General features: G+C 39.0%; 1 protein-coding gene across 12 annotated transcripts in view; it reads right to left on the minus strand.

Annotated features, from left to right (window-relative positions):
- The window catches only part of LOC104926116 (rap1 GTPase-activating protein 2), a 44,722-nt gene that overhangs the window by 9,358 nt on the left and 18,421 nt on the right, over positions 1 to 16,943 (minus strand). For 9 of the 12 annotated variants that reach the window (XR_003463297.1, XR_003463296.1, XR_003463295.1 and 6 more), the window contains 10 exons: positions 6,666 to 6,750; positions 6,396 to 6,431; positions 5,309 to 5,356; positions 3,585 to 3,617; positions 2,729 to 2,977; positions 2,401 to 2,504; positions 2,036 to 2,114; positions 1,675 to 1,728; positions 1,484 to 1,567; positions 553 to 653 (listed from right to left, as the gene is read on the minus strand). Coding sequence is in view for 8 of the 12 variants with exons in the window: in XM_019263716.2 (XP_019119261.1) it covers positions 553 to 653; positions 1,484 to 1,567; positions 1,675 to 1,728; positions 2,036 to 2,114; positions 2,401 to 2,504; positions 2,729 to 2,977; positions 3,585 to 3,617; positions 5,309 to 5,356; positions 6,396 to 6,431; positions 6,666 to 6,750 (873 nt within the window). In the remaining 4 variants the exon portion in view is untranslated. Of the gene's footprint in view, positions 1 to 552; positions 654 to 1,483; positions 1,568 to 1,674; positions 1,729 to 2,035; positions 2,115 to 2,400; positions 2,505 to 2,728; positions 2,978 to 3,584; positions 3,618 to 5,308; positions 5,357 to 6,395; positions 6,432 to 6,665; positions 6,751 to 8,025; positions 8,237 to 16,943 lie in introns of those variants that run through there. The other 3 variants (XM_027284920.1, XM_019263714.2, XM_010739897.3) reach the window with 3 other exon arrangements.

Here is a 16,943-nt window from a genome sequence, read left to right on the forward strand (position 1 = left end):
CATTAAAATCTAATTTTATGTTGTAATTAAGTGGTAACTAGACTGTACTTATATAGCCCAGCCTTCTGATCACTCACATATCACATATCATATTCACTCAGCCACACAGCCAGTCATACACCGATGGCATGCACTACCAAAGCACCAACTGCTCATCAGAAGGGAGCTAAACCATTCACACACAGATGGCGCAGCCTTTGGAAGCATTTTCAGGGATTCAGTATCTTGTCCAAGATGGGGATCGACCAATGACAGTATAAAGAATGGACAGAGCAAGAGTCACTTATAGGTTTCCTAAGTGCCATTTTGAAGTTGAAAATATAGCCTGTGCCCTCAGTGCAGTTGTCATGTCTGTCTATTCTTAGTGAAACAGTGGTGGGAAACACAGTAAAGGCAGGAAGTTAAGCCACAGATACAAAGAGGGGAGGGAGAATCACAAAATAAAACAGGAAAGACTAAACCATGACTGTGAGGTCCTATTCCCCAGAGCAACTTTCATACATTGATCACTAAGGATGAAACTCTGACTGGACACCTCCTGCATTTGTTTACCCCTTGAAGTCCTGTAGATCCACGGTGTCTCCCAGCAGCTGCAAGAACTCGGTGAAGGCTGGCGTCTCCTCGTTGTTCCTGAACAGCTCCTCCTCAGACACCTGATGGACATGTGACAAATTCATCAGACACACAACATACGACTGCAAAACATCATGTCACACGTGATGAGAAAAACAATCCTGGGACATGAAGTTCTTCTTATGCAAACAAAAGACAATTTTAATATGATTACAAATCAAATGCAGATAAAATTTCAGTGCTTTGTGTGAGAGTAACCCTCTGCTACAACCAATTTAACTCACGAATGTCATGTTTCTACAATGAGGCTTTCCAGGGTGCAGTGTTACTAATTATGAGGCCTTGGTTGACTTCAGGTTCACCTTTCTAAACGTATACGTATTAATTATCTCGTATTAATCCGCACTGACTCTGAGAGACGTCCATGACCCCAGAACTCCCTCTCCAAGTCAACAGGTTTTATGCTGCACAATCAGTTGTTTAAAGGTTACGATGTTGCGATGTCTCAGAGCAACAGCATCTTAGACCAAAACAAATGGTTGATACGGCTCACCAGAGTTCATTGATAAAACCTATTATTTTACCTCGTATATAATCGTCAAACACCCTTTAAATGGGACAGAAACAAAATAAAACTCACCAAAAACCGCCTCTGTTAGCCTTTCCACTGTTGACTAGTTTGTTCAAAATAAGTCCTTAATTCACAGAGATACATGTGAAAATGATTTGTTAAATGGCCCACAATGGCCGAAATGTCGAGGTACACTGACTAAAAGTGCTTAGACTCCACGATGAGTTCCTGGATTTTTAGGCTGTGATGCTCTTGGAATTAAAAGAAATGTTTCTGTTTAAAGTGACTTAATCTTCTCTAACTGCTCTAGGAACATAGTCAGCCTCAAATTACAAATACCTGTCCAAATCTCTGGTAAATGACTCCAAACTTGAAGGTGTTGTTGATCTCATGCTCGTCGTAGTTTACGATCAGTTGAGACGCCTGATGACAGACAGGTTTGATAAAATCAGTCCAGTGTGATCTTTCTTTCATTCATTCAGAAGAAGAAATTTGAGGTGTCGCCGGTTGTGCTGAAGTTCTGAGCTCACCTTGGGGTAGAGGACAGGACTGAAGCGCAGACTTGCTGCTTCATCACACAACAGCTTCACAATAAAAACACAATTATTAAGATGTTTGCAGTCAAAGAAACAAAGAGACTATGACACACACAGTTCTTTCTCCTAGCGTCATTAACATGACTTATTGGAATCAATGACTTAAGCTTGTGGTCCCCACTTCAAGGTACAACTGTAAAAGAGCAAAACATTGTGGGGACTCACCTCCAGGTGACAAGGTGACCACTGGTTTTAAAACTAGGGGATGGCATTTGTTTTATATCTGAAAGTGATTTATTTATTTGAGTTATGCTGTTTTATCACTGCTTTATTCTTCAGCTATGTGTGTTTGTACCTTAGCAAGCTCTGGTACACTGGGGATGTCCTGCAGCTCCGTCAGTGACAATCTGTGGTAGACACTTTTCAAACGAGACCTGAAGGGACAGAAGAGACAAACCTCAGAAACACCTGAAACTGTCCTGAAACTGGTCCAGTACCTACAAAAAGCATTCATTTTAAATTTATGGTTACAGGTTATAAATAAAATGTCTCAGTGGGCAAATTTCCCCTTTTAATATATTTGTTGTCACATCTTCCAAAGAGCTGATCATCCATAATCCATCATCCATGATAATCCAAAATACACACAAGTAAACGTACAATGTGTGCAATATTAGTGTAATAGTTATAAGTTATAGTGCAAAAAATATGTGTGAATACCTGATGATAACATGGAGGGACTCCTGCTCCTTCTCTTCTTCATGCCTCACAGACAACAGCAGGTTTCCTTGACTGCTGGCCGAGCAAGAGAAGTTTAAATGCTCCTGAGAAAAAGATTTTTACACACAACATATAAAAAGTTAATACAAATTATGTTTTAAATATATGTATATAAATAAAATATATGTTCTAAATTAAATGACAGCTTAACCCATTAATCCGATAATGAGTTAGTGTATTGAAGGCTGAAGTAATGTTGAGCATGGGCGTTTACTTGTAGTACTTTTACTGACGTAACTGCAGGTTAAACTGGTGGAACAAACCTCACCCTGCCCAAGAAGTACTTCCTATACGCCCGTATAGCCTCGCTGATCTCCTCCAGCTGATATCCATAATCCCCTGGGGGTCTATCTTCCTCCTCCCTTCCTCCTAATGCTCCCTCCTGCTCCTCTTCCTCCAACTTGATCTCCAGGGAGGTGGGAGGAGGCGCAGGAGGAGGAGCTTCAGGATCCTCGATCCAGTAACCACCAAACTCAGGTAGGATTACCTGAGGGTACGGACCCCCCCTCTCCAACACCTGCAACATAAACACACACACCATTATAGTAATTAAGCAGTATTTAAAAATAACATAATGTGGTGTCAAAGTCTTCAGGTTTATTCAGATGAAATTTAATTTTACAAACATATTTCAAATAAATGTTTTTGTAAAAATGTTAAATATTTTGTCCATCCTTGATGAAAAGGTAAATAAGGAACAGTTTTATTTTCTGGCATTGTAAAAAAAAAATCCTTTTTGGAAATCTCTTAAGGCTTCCACCAAATCCATGTTAGATACAGAGGTTAATATTAATCCATGTATGAAGATCATTAATAATTTTAGATAGTGCTGAAGTCAAACTGCAGAAAAAATGGCAGAATGGAGTATACCATTGATTTCATGGTAAATTAAAGGAGCAAGGCTTCTTGTATTTCTTGTCTCCTTTCATTAACGGCAGCAGCAACGCTTTAATAGTCACCTCTTGATTTATCAGTGGATACAAACAATCCTCTCTCATCCAATCAACCTGCCTTTCTCCTTTTATCTCCCAATGATTTCATTGTTTTCTCTGCTTGTGTTACATTTTCCTAATAAATAAATCTTCACATTCAGAAGAAACAGATGTGACAAGGTTCAGTCTCACCTCCTCAATCCTTGGATAAGGAATGTAGTCATCCTGAAAAAAGATGAAAAGTAATTACACACATGACAAAACATACATGGACACACATGAACACCACCATGATGTACATGCACACACAGATGAATAAACTGCATGAGTGATGGCACTGAACATGGCAGATGGTATACTAGATGTTCACAATCAATCATCAATCAGTTGTTTTTCCCCAGAGGGAAACTGATTGTGTTTCAACATGCATCTGTTTGTGTTTTACATACATATGTACTACAGATTTATAGTCCATGCCTCTGAGAAACAAAACGAGTGGATTCACAAATGAATGTGGGGGCAGCCTCTAGAAAGGTTTCTAAAGGTAAATTGGTCCCAGGTGAGGTTCCAGAATAATAGTAAATCAATGCCCCTGGATGAAGCAGCAACACTGGAGCAGTAAAACCTTGTCTGGACCTAGTCTTGTATGTTGTGTTAACTCTCCGCTGCAACCAGAACCTCAGGCTCAGTTTGTTCATATTCCTCAACATTTCTGACCTGCCAGAATACATCTGATTGTCCACGAACACATTTGTTAATCATTCAGGTAATCAATCAGGTGTTATTAATATTAAAATGCATTTTGGAGAGGAGAGTGTTAAGTTAGAAGACCTAAAAAATGTGTTTCTTTGCAGATGATGTGGTTCTGTTGACCTCTTCAGACGGTCACCTCAAGCTCCTGCAGCTAAATGTGTGAAGCACTCAGGATGAGTCAAGTCTGAGATTGTGGCTCTCTGCCAGAAAACAATTGCTTTCTCCTGGTTGGGAGTGAGTTGCTGCCCCAGGTGAAGGAGTTTAGGTATCTCAGAGTCTTGTTCACAAGTGAGGGTAACATGGATTGTGAGGCTGACAGGTAGATTGGTGCAGTGTCAGCAGTGATGAAGATATTTTACTGGACAGTTGTGGTGAAGATTTACCACTTGATCTACGCTCACAAACTTTGGGTAGAAACAAAAAGAATGAAAGAGGAAATAAAGAAGAAAGAAGCTCAGACATCCAGAAGGAGCTCGGAGTAGAGTCACTACTCTTTCAAGTGGAACGGGCCCAGTTCAAGAGGTTCTGGCATCTGATCTGGAGCCTCCTGGGTGCCTTCCTTTGGAGATTTTTTTTAGGCATGTCCAACTGCTAGGAGACCCCAGGTTACACCCAGAGCATACTGAAGAGATTAAAGAGCTCATCTGGCTCCCCCAGGAGGAGTTAAACAATGTTGCTTAGGCAAGTCTTGACTACCCTTTCAACAGTGGAATTGATAGAGTTGCTGGTTTTGGATGTTGAGTTCAGTCCCAGGTCTGGACATGTTCACTAAAAAGGTGGATGCTGCCACTAGCTCATAGCGCAACCTGCAATACATAGTGTTGGGGGTGTAATGCAAGCTCTCTATTAGCTATTGTTAACATCAATCAAATATTGGTGATAAGACCGTCCCTATCTACCATTTTCACAGGAAACATGTAAAAATGAGGAAGAAGATTTCAATCGGCTTTCTGTTTTATGGGGATTTTACTTATGAAGAACTGCTCTAAATTATTTATAATTAATACTATTATGTTTAATGTTTTCCCTTAGATTAAAGGTTTTCCTCTGACTGCACAGTGACAACAGGATCTGCTTTCGTTTGAACGTGAACAAATGAATGAAATGAAGCAACAAAAATTGGGAGTGAATGGATATGAGGACAGACTGATGGACAGACGTGCCTTCTGTCTCTGAGGGATTGTCTTCATCTCGGCAGCTTCTGGCACCTGCTACATCAGTGCCAGGGAGAGAAGACAGTATTAAGATTGTCTGAGGCTCTCAGCTCTAAGCCAACGTGTTCCTATTGAAGACATAAATCTTCAAAACGCTACTCAGACAAGAGGAAATAGTGCATTTGCATTTTCACCCTGTCTGATGTGTTTTTAATAGTTTTCAAACTACGGCACAGACTTTGATACACACATTACTTCTTAGACAATACTAGTGGATTGGGACCGAACATGAGATTTATTGACAATTGACAAAGAAAAATATAGAAAATTAGACAGATACTTTAAAGGAATAATATGTAATATATTTACTATATTAAACCATGCTACATCATCAGACATTAAGGGAAAATGTTAAACTGAAATACTGGCTTCTTTACAACAATACTATGTTCTCCTTTTGATATTTGAAAAAGTGGGATCAGTTTATCTAACCTATTGAAAAAGTATGAGAATTAATTAAATTAGGATTAATAGTATAGTAATGAATATAAATATTCAGTGAAATAAAAATGTATTTCTTCCACAGGCATGATGATGATTCGATCCACAGACCATCAGGTAGCGTCTAGAGGAGTTCAACTGAAAGGGCATTCCCAGTGAGCGCTCACATACTGGCTAACGTTACACAGACATTTATAATGTCAACATTTTTAGTACTTAATATTTAAAGTGCAAACATCAAATGAACACAGACAAGTCATTCAAGGCATCATGTCTCAAGTCAGGTCTTCAAATTCCACATCTCTGTAAATACCACATGAATGCATTAGTATCGCTGTCACTGTTTCACCTGCATATTATTCAGCGTGAAGCTGAACGAATATTGAATGAACTGATCTTTTGCTGTTCGTCAGGGGAGGAGAAACCTTTCACAGATGATAAAAAACATAACATAAATATTTTCATTTTGTTGCCTGGTTAGAAAAAAAAAAATCTTTATTTATAACCACATAGTAATTATCTTGACAGCTTTCACAGCAGGAAGGACACACAGATTTCAGCAAACTGTAATGTAGAAAACACGTTAAATTCTTACCTCCATCTTGTCCATCGCGTCAAAGAAATGAGCCGACTGGAGACAGAGAGAAAGATGAAAATCAGTTTTCTATTGAGGTCATCAGTTTTCTTTTTTTTCTATTGACAAAATTTGAGTTTTAACCTGGGAAATGAGGGTTAAAACAGATTAGGATAAAGAAATAAAGGCTTCTCACTAAAATAAGCCCTTTTCACATTAAAGGCCTTGTTCTCTGTGCGGTTGAGGTAAATAAATGGTCCTCAAAAGTACAGATGGACAAACGTGTGTTACCTTCATGGTGGGGGGTGCGGTGCGGGGAGGAGAGGGAGGGCAGTCTGCGGCGGAAACATTTGAGATGGTCAGGAGCTCCTGTTTGCTGAAAATAAAAATAATAATAATAAATAATCATGAATTATTTAAAGTGTTCACTTCCAAGAAAAAACAAACAAACAATATTCACTGTATTTCTAGGCACAAAATAAAGTTTTTTTCTACAAATGTAAATGTAAATTCACTAATTTTAGGTTTGACAAAGTAACAATGACAAAGTTGAGTTTTACTTAAATAAACTTTGAGATTCTAAAATGGAAAAATGTATTGTAGCTTATTAGCTGTGTGTCACCATACAGTTTTATTGAAGCCAGTCAGGAGACAGCGGGACATCATACTGACTACGGACAACTTTTCAACTCTTTGTCCCATTAGTGTCCAAACTAGTGAGATTGCTAACTGACAGGTTGAAAGCTAGTTAACTTAAATAGTTTTCCTTTCAGTAACACTTTACTGCTGTGAATTTTGTAAGAGGAGGTTATCAATTTGGGGCATGGGGGAATGCTGACGGAAAGCAGAGGCGGTGTCGTGCCAGAACTGGAGCTGCGCAAGCGGGCAATGTCACCAGGCTCAGCAGCCTCTGTGGACAGAGGCTCAGAGACAAAGACACCATAGAGGACGTCGATGGAAAAAGCTAACAAGAGAAAAGGAGATAGTAACCAAGCGAGAATTCACCAGACAATAGAAAATCTGGGACTGACTTTTAGTCACTGGCGTGAGAGCTTTGTGAAATAAAAGGCTGAAAGACAGACCCCTAGCTGGGCCTCTTGCTATTGCACTAAGTAATAGTGCTGGCTGCTTTGTGTAGTGTTGTTGCACATGTTTGATGTTTAGCTGTTGGCAAAGTTGTCGACCCTCTATTTTTTGATCACAAATGATATAATCATAACAATTACACGTGTACAGCTGTCTATATTTACCACAGTGGTATTACATTCTGAAATTGGGGCAAAAAATCACAATAGTTTCTATGTAATGTTGCTTTAATCCAGCAATAATAAAAACGTTAGTAAGAATTTGCTTTAGGCATTGGCGTAGGTTTGGAAATTATGATGAAATTATAACAACCACAGTCGTGGTGTGCTTGTCCTGATTTATCTGAGTGCTACACATCATCATTATATTTGTCACAGAGGAGCAATGAGTCTGTCTCTAAAGATAGTGCTCCAATCTGTCAGGAGCCTCCACACATTCAGCTGTAGATGACTTCATGTTCAACACACACACACACACAGACAGACAGAGAGACACACACACACAGTAATCAACTGCGCCAACCAGCCAGAAGACCATTCATTTCCTTCACCCTCAGGCTGCTCACCGCGGTTGCCATGGTTTCGCAAGGTGTCCATAAAGATGTTGTCCTGGATTAAACTTTTGAAGGAGGACCAGTCATCAGCCAATGAGGTTGTGTTGTTTCAGTCAGACTTGAATATTGATGACTCATGATTGACTGCTAAAGACCCAGAGTGATGAATACTTTTTTTGACTTAAATTCAGAAACCGCTGACTCATTCTAGAATATCAGTTTCTTGAACATAAATATTGACTCATGATTTGACAAGAACCTGAATATTGATGACTGATGCTTCAATATTAAAGAGTCATTATTTTAATTTAGACTTGAATAATACTGACTGGACTTGGAAACCGCTGAATCGTACAGGAATAACAGTGACTTGGACTGGGACATTGATGACTCATGCGTAAATATTGATAGTCATACTTTGAGTTAAACATGAATAATATTGACTTTAGTTTTTCCACTTTGGATTGGATGACTGATGACTTTCACAATAGTTTTTCACAATACTTTCACAATAACTCAGATTTCAATTTTACTGACCATAACTTGCACTTGAATATTCATGACTCATGTTTTAATGTTAAAGAATTATATTTCCATTAAGACAATTGAATTTACTGACTTCTACAATGACATGACATTTGGTGACTAAAATACTAATTTTGACTTTTACTTTGATGACTCAGTGACTAGTCATACTTTGACTTGAATATTAATAACTTGAGATTTCTCACTTTCGACTTAATGACTGATAATTTTTAATGATGAATCAGATTTGAATTTTATTTTAAAACCGCTGACTCGTACTGGAGCAACAGTGACCTGGACTTAAATACTCTTGATTTGACATGGACCTGCACATAGATAACTTTGATGCTTCAATATTACACAGTCATATTTGATTTAAACTTGACTATTAATGACTTGAGACTTTGGACCCGATGACTTTTACAATGACTCCGATTTTTTTTTTTAAAGATCATTTTTTGGCCTCTTTGAGCTTTATTTGACAGAGGCAGCTTGAAGAGTGACAGTAAATGTGCAGGAAAAAAGAGCCACAGGCCGCCGCAGCAAGGACTGAGCTTTTGTACATAGGGCGGATGCTCTACCAACCGAGCTAAACGACACTCCACAATGACTCAGATTTGAACTTTATCAACCATAATATAACCACTGACTCGCACTAGAATATAATATATCTAATATTGATGACTCAGATTGACTCAGACAGACTTTGGTGACTCAGACAAAGGAAACGCCAACAGTGAACAAGGAGGACATTTTGGTTTTCGAGGGCACTGCTGGTTGTTCAAATTAAAACACCTTTATACACAAGTCATCGAGTGGATGTTCATTTCCCACTGAGCTGAGCGATATCAGGCCTTGGATCCCAGTGGGATAATGACGTGTCAGGAGAGAAACTTTCATTTTCAGACCTGCTGTGGTTGTAATCAGAGGTGTCAGACCTCCTCCTGAGGTGTCAGGACATCACAGAGGTGCAGAAATCACTGACAATAACTGTTCTGCAGGTTTGTGTAGCACCTTTATATGTTTTCATCATGTGTTTTGCCCCAGTTTGTTTACTAATGACAACCTGCCGATTTATTAAAAGCCAAGTTTAGAAATTAGTTTCAGTCTAAATTCAAAATGTTGTCATTATATTGTTTTGTAAACTTTCTTGACATTAGTTTTGATGCTTTGATTGGTTATACTCGGACATTTATAAAAAGAAATTACACAATTAATGTTGTAACCCAATCAAAAAAAAAATCCCTGACAGGTGAAAGAAAACCTCTCTGTTTCCACTTCATCTGAAACATATATCCTATATTATATTGCTCTCTTCAAAGCCACCAGACTCCTTTGACCAAAACTGTAATTTTACCTCTTAGAACATGGTAGTGGTCCAATGCTGCCTCATTCTGCAGCAAATAACATGTTGAAACACCAAAGCCAAACGACAACATGAAGAAACTGATAGAGGCAATATTGGAGAAGCGATACCCATGTTTTGTGAGATAAAAATACAAGTACGAGTGTATTCATTCATTCAATTCATTTGAAAAAAAAAAAAGAGACAAAACACATTTAAAAAAATGAATTTGACTTGTAGCATTATGATTATATTGTGAATGAACTATTTTGGCCATCATGAAGTGAAAATTGGTGACAGTCTGAGAATCTATTGTATATTATCTTGGTAAGAGAGACATTCTTCATGTCCTTCTACTTTCTTGCTCCTCATCCTCACCGTTTCTACTGTGTGTCCTTTATGAATCTAAATTAATTAAACCAAACTGACATTTCCACTGAAAAGAGATAAAACTGGAACTGCCTGAGGGCTTGCGACTACGCAGGGAGGTGAATGACCTTGTGTAACCTTGTGTGTGCATATGTGATGGATGTTGCATAAAAACCTGTAAAAGAAAAAGGAAAAATGAGTGTGGACAGCAGCAACACTTTGTAAAATTATAATTTCATTATGTTCCTGTGTTGTAATAGCAACACATTATTAGACTGTATGTATTAAAATAATGTATAATCATCCTTACGATCCTTTAATGAACACCATTTCCTATAAGCCCCCAGATCTTCACAAACGCCACGGTTTGATTGAGACACTACAGTATATGGTTAGTTTGTCTGAACATGTTCTGGGTTCACTGTGGCTGCTGAAGCTGATTGTGGCCATATCAGACAATGATTATAGCCCTACTGGAAGCGCCGCTGCTTGTTTCTGAAGCCTCCCAGAAGTGGCTCTCTACTCTGCTCCATGAAGAATACACAGCTGTTCTATTTTTGACAGACAACGTGACTGGTCGCATCAATCAGCACAAAGCAGATCGAGCTAGCCGGTAGTATAGAGAATTCAGACGATTTTCTAAATAAAACAACATGCAGAAACATCTAGAAACGTCGTAGAAACATCTAACAGAGAAACAATTTGAATATGTAGCCTAATTAATCAAGGTAGAATCACATAAACCAATCTGAGCAAGTCAATAAAGTCTGGTGGGCAAACACTCTTCTGAAGCGCTCATGGACGTTGAAGCCGTGTGGAGAACGGACCAAAATAGTGTTGCAGCTGTGACGTGACAGAACCATGCCCGGTAGGATCTATGGGTCAGCGCTTTCATTGCCTTGTTTTCAGAAGAAAAAAGCTGTAAAATGTTGCTGAGTTTTGTTTGTTTGTTCTAGACTACTGTAGAAAAATGGAGGTTTAACATGGTGGACTCCATGGAAAAGGATCCGCTCTCAGTGTAGATTTAAAGGACTAAGGATAGTCATCGGGGCCCCTGACAGCAGCAGCTCTAGGACAGCACACGTCATTTGCATTCTGTAATTTTTAATAAACTTATATTATATAAAAGAGTACTTGTCTCCAGACTGATTGCTGCAGCTATTACAGCTCATTTTAAGACAACAAAAACACAATAAATCTTATTACACACTGGACCTTTAACTTGGGTAGTAAGTTAAAATGAGTCAGTGTTTGACTTTTGGTTTCACACAGGAAACAAACTGCGGTCTCCTGGGTTAACCCTCTGTGGTTTGAACATTCACCCATTGCAAAAACATTAGGTAGGGTAGGGATTGATAGGATGCAAGAGGGTTAAATCTGGATGTGTTTTATCCATCCTCCCTATGTGGACTTTGTCGCTCTTTATTATACGTTACCTGTCTCCCTCCTTCCTCCTCCTGTCATAATTCCTATGGCCTACGACTAGAAGTCACGGCCTAACAATGAATAGAAATATACTGAAATATACGGCTGTTTTTATGCTGAATAACTGAACTGACAGCTACTTTTGTTGTGAAGTTCTTAGTGATCCAAATAAAGAATAAAGAATCAGGCTCCCACTTTGAACATAAGATCTTCCATATTTTATTTATTTTACTTACTTTTATTCTATTTTGAAGCAGCCAAGATGATTTGTCTTTGTCATTACACTAATGACAAAAGGACTAAAGGAAGCTTTTCTCCACATGTAGCTCTGTCCGCATTTCTGTTATTGCTTTATTCTGCAAAATCTGAGAAAACATTTTTAATGACATTTTGGATGGGCAGAGCTTTTTTGTCCTGAGTTTATTTTTATTCATAACTACAAATCGTCTCTGTTTTTGTATTTAATTTTGAATCCTGAGGGAGCGCTTAGAGCATCTGGGAACGAACAAAAAGGTCACTGAGACGCAACAAGAAGACGAGAACAGAAACACACGAAACCTGCTGAGGGAGAAAAGGTCACTCTTTGAGCACCGTGTGTGTTGTGTGGCCAGACAGGAGGTTGTTGTATCTGCATGCACTGTGACACTGAGAATTTTGTAAGTTTTAAAAATGTGTTTAAAAATTAGTTTAAATGTTTAAAATCAAAATAAATATCAAATGTGTGTGTGTGTGTGTGTGTGTGTGTGTGTGTGTGTGTGTGTGTGTGAACCTCCGGATCATCAGTTTAAAATAAAACCAGTTTCACTCTTAACTGGATTCTCAGCTGGTTCGTTATCGCTGCTGACAGCTGCGTGTCACAGCCGATCACATCATCTCCAACAAATACACTCACACACACACACACACACGATAACATGATATGCTGATGTCAAACACTCCTCCGGGCCTTTCCCACAATGCAACACGCCTCCGGAGTCTGTCATCGCAAACGACAAGTTCATGACATGCTGGGTTTGAATCCAGAACATAAACAAAAAAGAAAACCAATAATTTGTTTCTGCCGCAGGAACTTTTTGTGGAATGTTTCGACTGGAAAAACAAATGTTTGATAGTTCTAGGTGTAAAAGCAGTCCCTGCTCCTGGATTTTTGCTGCAATCCATTGCAAGTTGTAAATCGATAGTTCTGAGTGGGTATTTCTGACTTACTCTCCATAAGCTCCCGTATTAAAATGTCCAACTTACTTGGTCTCTATTTAAGTTATGCATGGCCACTTTGATTGACAGATGGATGCCATTACAGGTGTCTTGTTTAAGCACCTAGGTGTCATTCAGGCCACTTTGGCTCCACCCACGATCCATGTCTTTATCCATTTTTAGATTAGCCGGCAGGTGGCAGAAACAGGACTGCCAAGATTGTGGCAGCCAGAGCCACCACACTGAGCGTGACAAGAGCACTCAGAAACCTGTGGGTGAGGCAAGTCTCTGAACTGCAAAAGCATTGCCTGAGCACACTTTAAAGAGATGAGGAGTTCCATCATTCAAACTAATTTTGGTGGAAACGATTGTGTTCACTGTTCACTGTGTGTGCCATCATATTGCTGTGACGTCAAGTGTATTATATGCATATATCGGCAAACTAGGATCATGTTTCCAACTTGGAAATCTGACATCCATTGTACTTTTCTGTGTTAGTGTTGGTTGTGGTTTTTTGAGTTTTCTGAGTACACTGCAATGCAGAATTTAACTTCAGCCTCCAAAGGTTCAAGAAAGTTTGGGGTGGAGCCTGTAGGACTGACCACTGACCACCACTAATGGGGTCCTATATAGACAGACAGCTGCTTTAACTTGTGTTCATTCACAATTTCTAGCCTCTATGTTAAGACGACTGCATTTCTTGTTTAACATTGTTAAAAATTAGATTTGCTTTTGGCGTTTTTATGATTAAAACAGGAATAATTAACCTTGAACAAGTTTTTTCAGACTCCTTTTGAATTCAGTCGTTAATGAACACAAACACCACCATCTGTCATTGGTAAAACTTGCCTAACGTACACGGTTCTTCAGATGTGATGGAAACAGGACAGGAATGGGTAAAGGGGACTTTTACTTCTACTGGTTCCAGAGTTCTCTGACCTTTTTGGATGAAAAGGGCCATAATTTGACCTTAAGAGGGTGAGTCCTTCTCTCCTGAAGATCAGGATTCGGATGACCTACCTATTTCAGGGACTATCTCTGCTCTTAAATGCTCTTAATATTAGTAATATGAGTGGACTTGACTGCGTAAGAACTAGTAAGTACACCTTGACCTTGCAAAACCAATCGCCTGTTGTGGCTTAAACACATGCAGTTCTTACATACGACTCCTTAACTGTATGTGGCAGACATGAAAGCTTGATAGAAGGAGTTACAGCTGCTTAAAAATGCATGCAAACAGAGCATGTCCTTATAGCTACATTGTAATGTGTTACTGCTTATAAATTAAACAAAGAGGTACAGGAAACCAGCAGTTTCATCTGTACTCATCTAGTAAGCAGGAAATTTTCCAGCAGGTGGAGGTCATGAAATATGTATTTGTGATTTTTTTTTCCCAACTAGCAAGTCCTGCGGGGCTCTGAGGGAACATCAAAGCTGTTCATTAAAATGTAAATTCAACCCTTCAAGTTCCTCTGACATACAATGACAACTACCAAAATTTCAGCTAAAAATTATTTTATTTTTTTAGAGGAAGAGAATTCAAGTGGTGTTTCATGATTTAACTATGAATTATTTCTTAAATCTGGATGATCATTTTCCAAATCATTCATCAGGGTTTGTTTGATTTAATTATCTTCTAGACAGCATCTCAGTTGCTTGCAGAGACATGAAACTTGCTGCAGAGAGTTAATCCATCACAGTCAGGGTTTAGTCACCAGAGACCAAAAACCTGCCATATGACTGCTCCAACTGAATAACAGCCCAACTCTAATGCTTCTAATGCCAGGATGAGACTTCATGGTGTCATAATATTAACAATAAACTTTATTTATACTTTAGTTTCTTCTAGTATTTGTTAAAAGTCGAACAGCTGTGTTTTGTATTAGCATGAAAACATGAATGACCTTGAGAACGGGTCAAGCTGGATTTGAGATGCTTCTCAGTTGATAAAACCAACGAATGATTTTTGTTATTTGCTTTTCAAATCAAAGATTACGGTTGAATATTATACCCTTGTTTCTAGTTTGTAGAGAACGTTTTGGGACATCTAGCACTTAATAGTCACATTGGTGAGCAGTGCTACTTCAAATCCAGTTTAAATTACAGATTTGTGAATTTGAATGTTCAGACAACAAAAAGCTGTAAATCAACTCTGGACAGTTTAAACCAGAACATCTTTGTTTAGCAGATGATGTAGTAGCACATGTCACACCAGAATCAACTGTTTTGAAACACAATCCTGGATTTTTTACTTGCCAGATCCCCTCTGCCTTGGCAGCCCAGCAGCGCAACCCAGACTGGCCTAATTCAAATGAATGACAGGACTTGGGATGGGAATTTTTTCATGGTGGGTTAAAAGTGGTCCGTTCATTGTGTATATACACAACAGCAACAAAATTCATACCTTATCCTGTTGACCAATAGTAATGACATTCCCCTTCCACCAACAATCTAATGTAACTTCCCCATTGAAACCCAAAAACTGAACCTAACAGCCCAATGCACTGATGACCCCCCCTTTACCAGTCACTGAACATAGGGTTCTGCATCCAGTAATTTGAATTCACCTCACCTGACTCTTCACATGAACTACTTCCTTTCAAGTATCATCAGAACCAGTAAAGTAAAGTCAAATCAGTAAAAATACAAGATCCTGCCTATATTAACACCCTCATACACCTAGTCAGTCATTGTTGGTTTCAGACAGAGGAGGAGGTTTCAGACACTGTTGGATTATTCAACAAGTGCTACATTTGAAGAGCCCCTGACTCTCATCGTTACAAATCAGCGGCTCCAGGGTGCAGCACGTCATGGTGTGATGTGAAGTGGCTACAACCACAAAAAGCTGGCAAAAAAACATTGATTTAATCCTGAAGCCACATAAAGGACACTCTCAAACCCCGGTGGCTGCACCTAGAGATTCTGTCCATAAAAATCAAATCAAATAAGTGACAAGTTTCAATCCAGATGCCTCAGAGCATAGACACGTCCATGGGGTTATTATACAGTGGATTGAGTTTCATACTAAACAGGAGAGAGAAAAGAGAAACAAGCAGAGAAAAACGCTACCAACTATCAAAGTTTTGGAAGAATTTCATTTCATTTTGAAGCAGGGCAGGCCGAGGGACTGTTGTTCTATAACAAACCCTGCCAGCTGAGTTACCACATATCTAAAGTGACAGATGCCTCTGGTAGACCTGTAGCAGGCAGCGATTTTAAAAGGCTTAGGCCTCATAACCCCGATTCCAAAAAAAGTTTGGACGTTGTGTAAAACGTGAATTTATCCTGGAGGATAAGAAATCCATGATTTCCAAAAACAATTTGAAATGTGGATTCATTAGACCACAGCACACTTTTCCACTTTCCATCAGTCCATCTCAAATGGACATTGTTGGCAACATTTCTCGATGTTGCTGATATCTGGCTTTCTCTTTCTCTTTGTATGAGTCTTAACTTACATTTGTAAGCAACAAACTGTTTTCCAACAATGGTTTGCTGAAGTGTTCAGCCAACATGAGCTACAATCATGTTGGCTGTTGGTTTTTAAAGCAGTGCTGCCTGAGGGGTTGAATGTCATGGGCATTCAATGTTGGTTTTGGGCCAAACGTTCTTAAACTGTTGGTCTATATAGTGGCCCTTTGTCACTATACACGCATGCTGGTGGTTTTAAGGGCTTGTACGCGTGCCAGTGTAGGTGCATAACACAGCCAATGTCCAAGCATTACTGATTATGTTGCATATTTATTAAGATACACACAGCCATCTCACGAGTACTCACTTTCAACAATAGTACACTTCTGACCTGTGGCGTTACACGCCATGGCACGGTCAAAAACCGTATAGATTCCCCAGCAAGCGCCCCTGCGCTGATTAACCCACCTACCTATATAGACTCACAAAATAGCCTAATTAGGTACTGCCACCTACTGGCACAAATGAGTACAACACTCATGAAACAGAATGACCAATTTGGCTCCTACAGTCTATTTACAGTTTTTTACAAAGTAACTTACTTGTGAACGACTGAGCCTTTTGAGGATGCTCATTTTGTACACAATTATGATACTATCAC

This window comes from Larimichthys crocea, chromosome XII, assembly GCF_000972845.2.
Source record: "Larimichthys crocea isolate SSNF chromosome XII, L_crocea_2.0, whole genome shotgun sequence".
Taxonomy (NCBI): Eukaryota; Metazoa; Chordata; class Actinopteri; family Sciaenidae; genus Larimichthys; species Larimichthys crocea.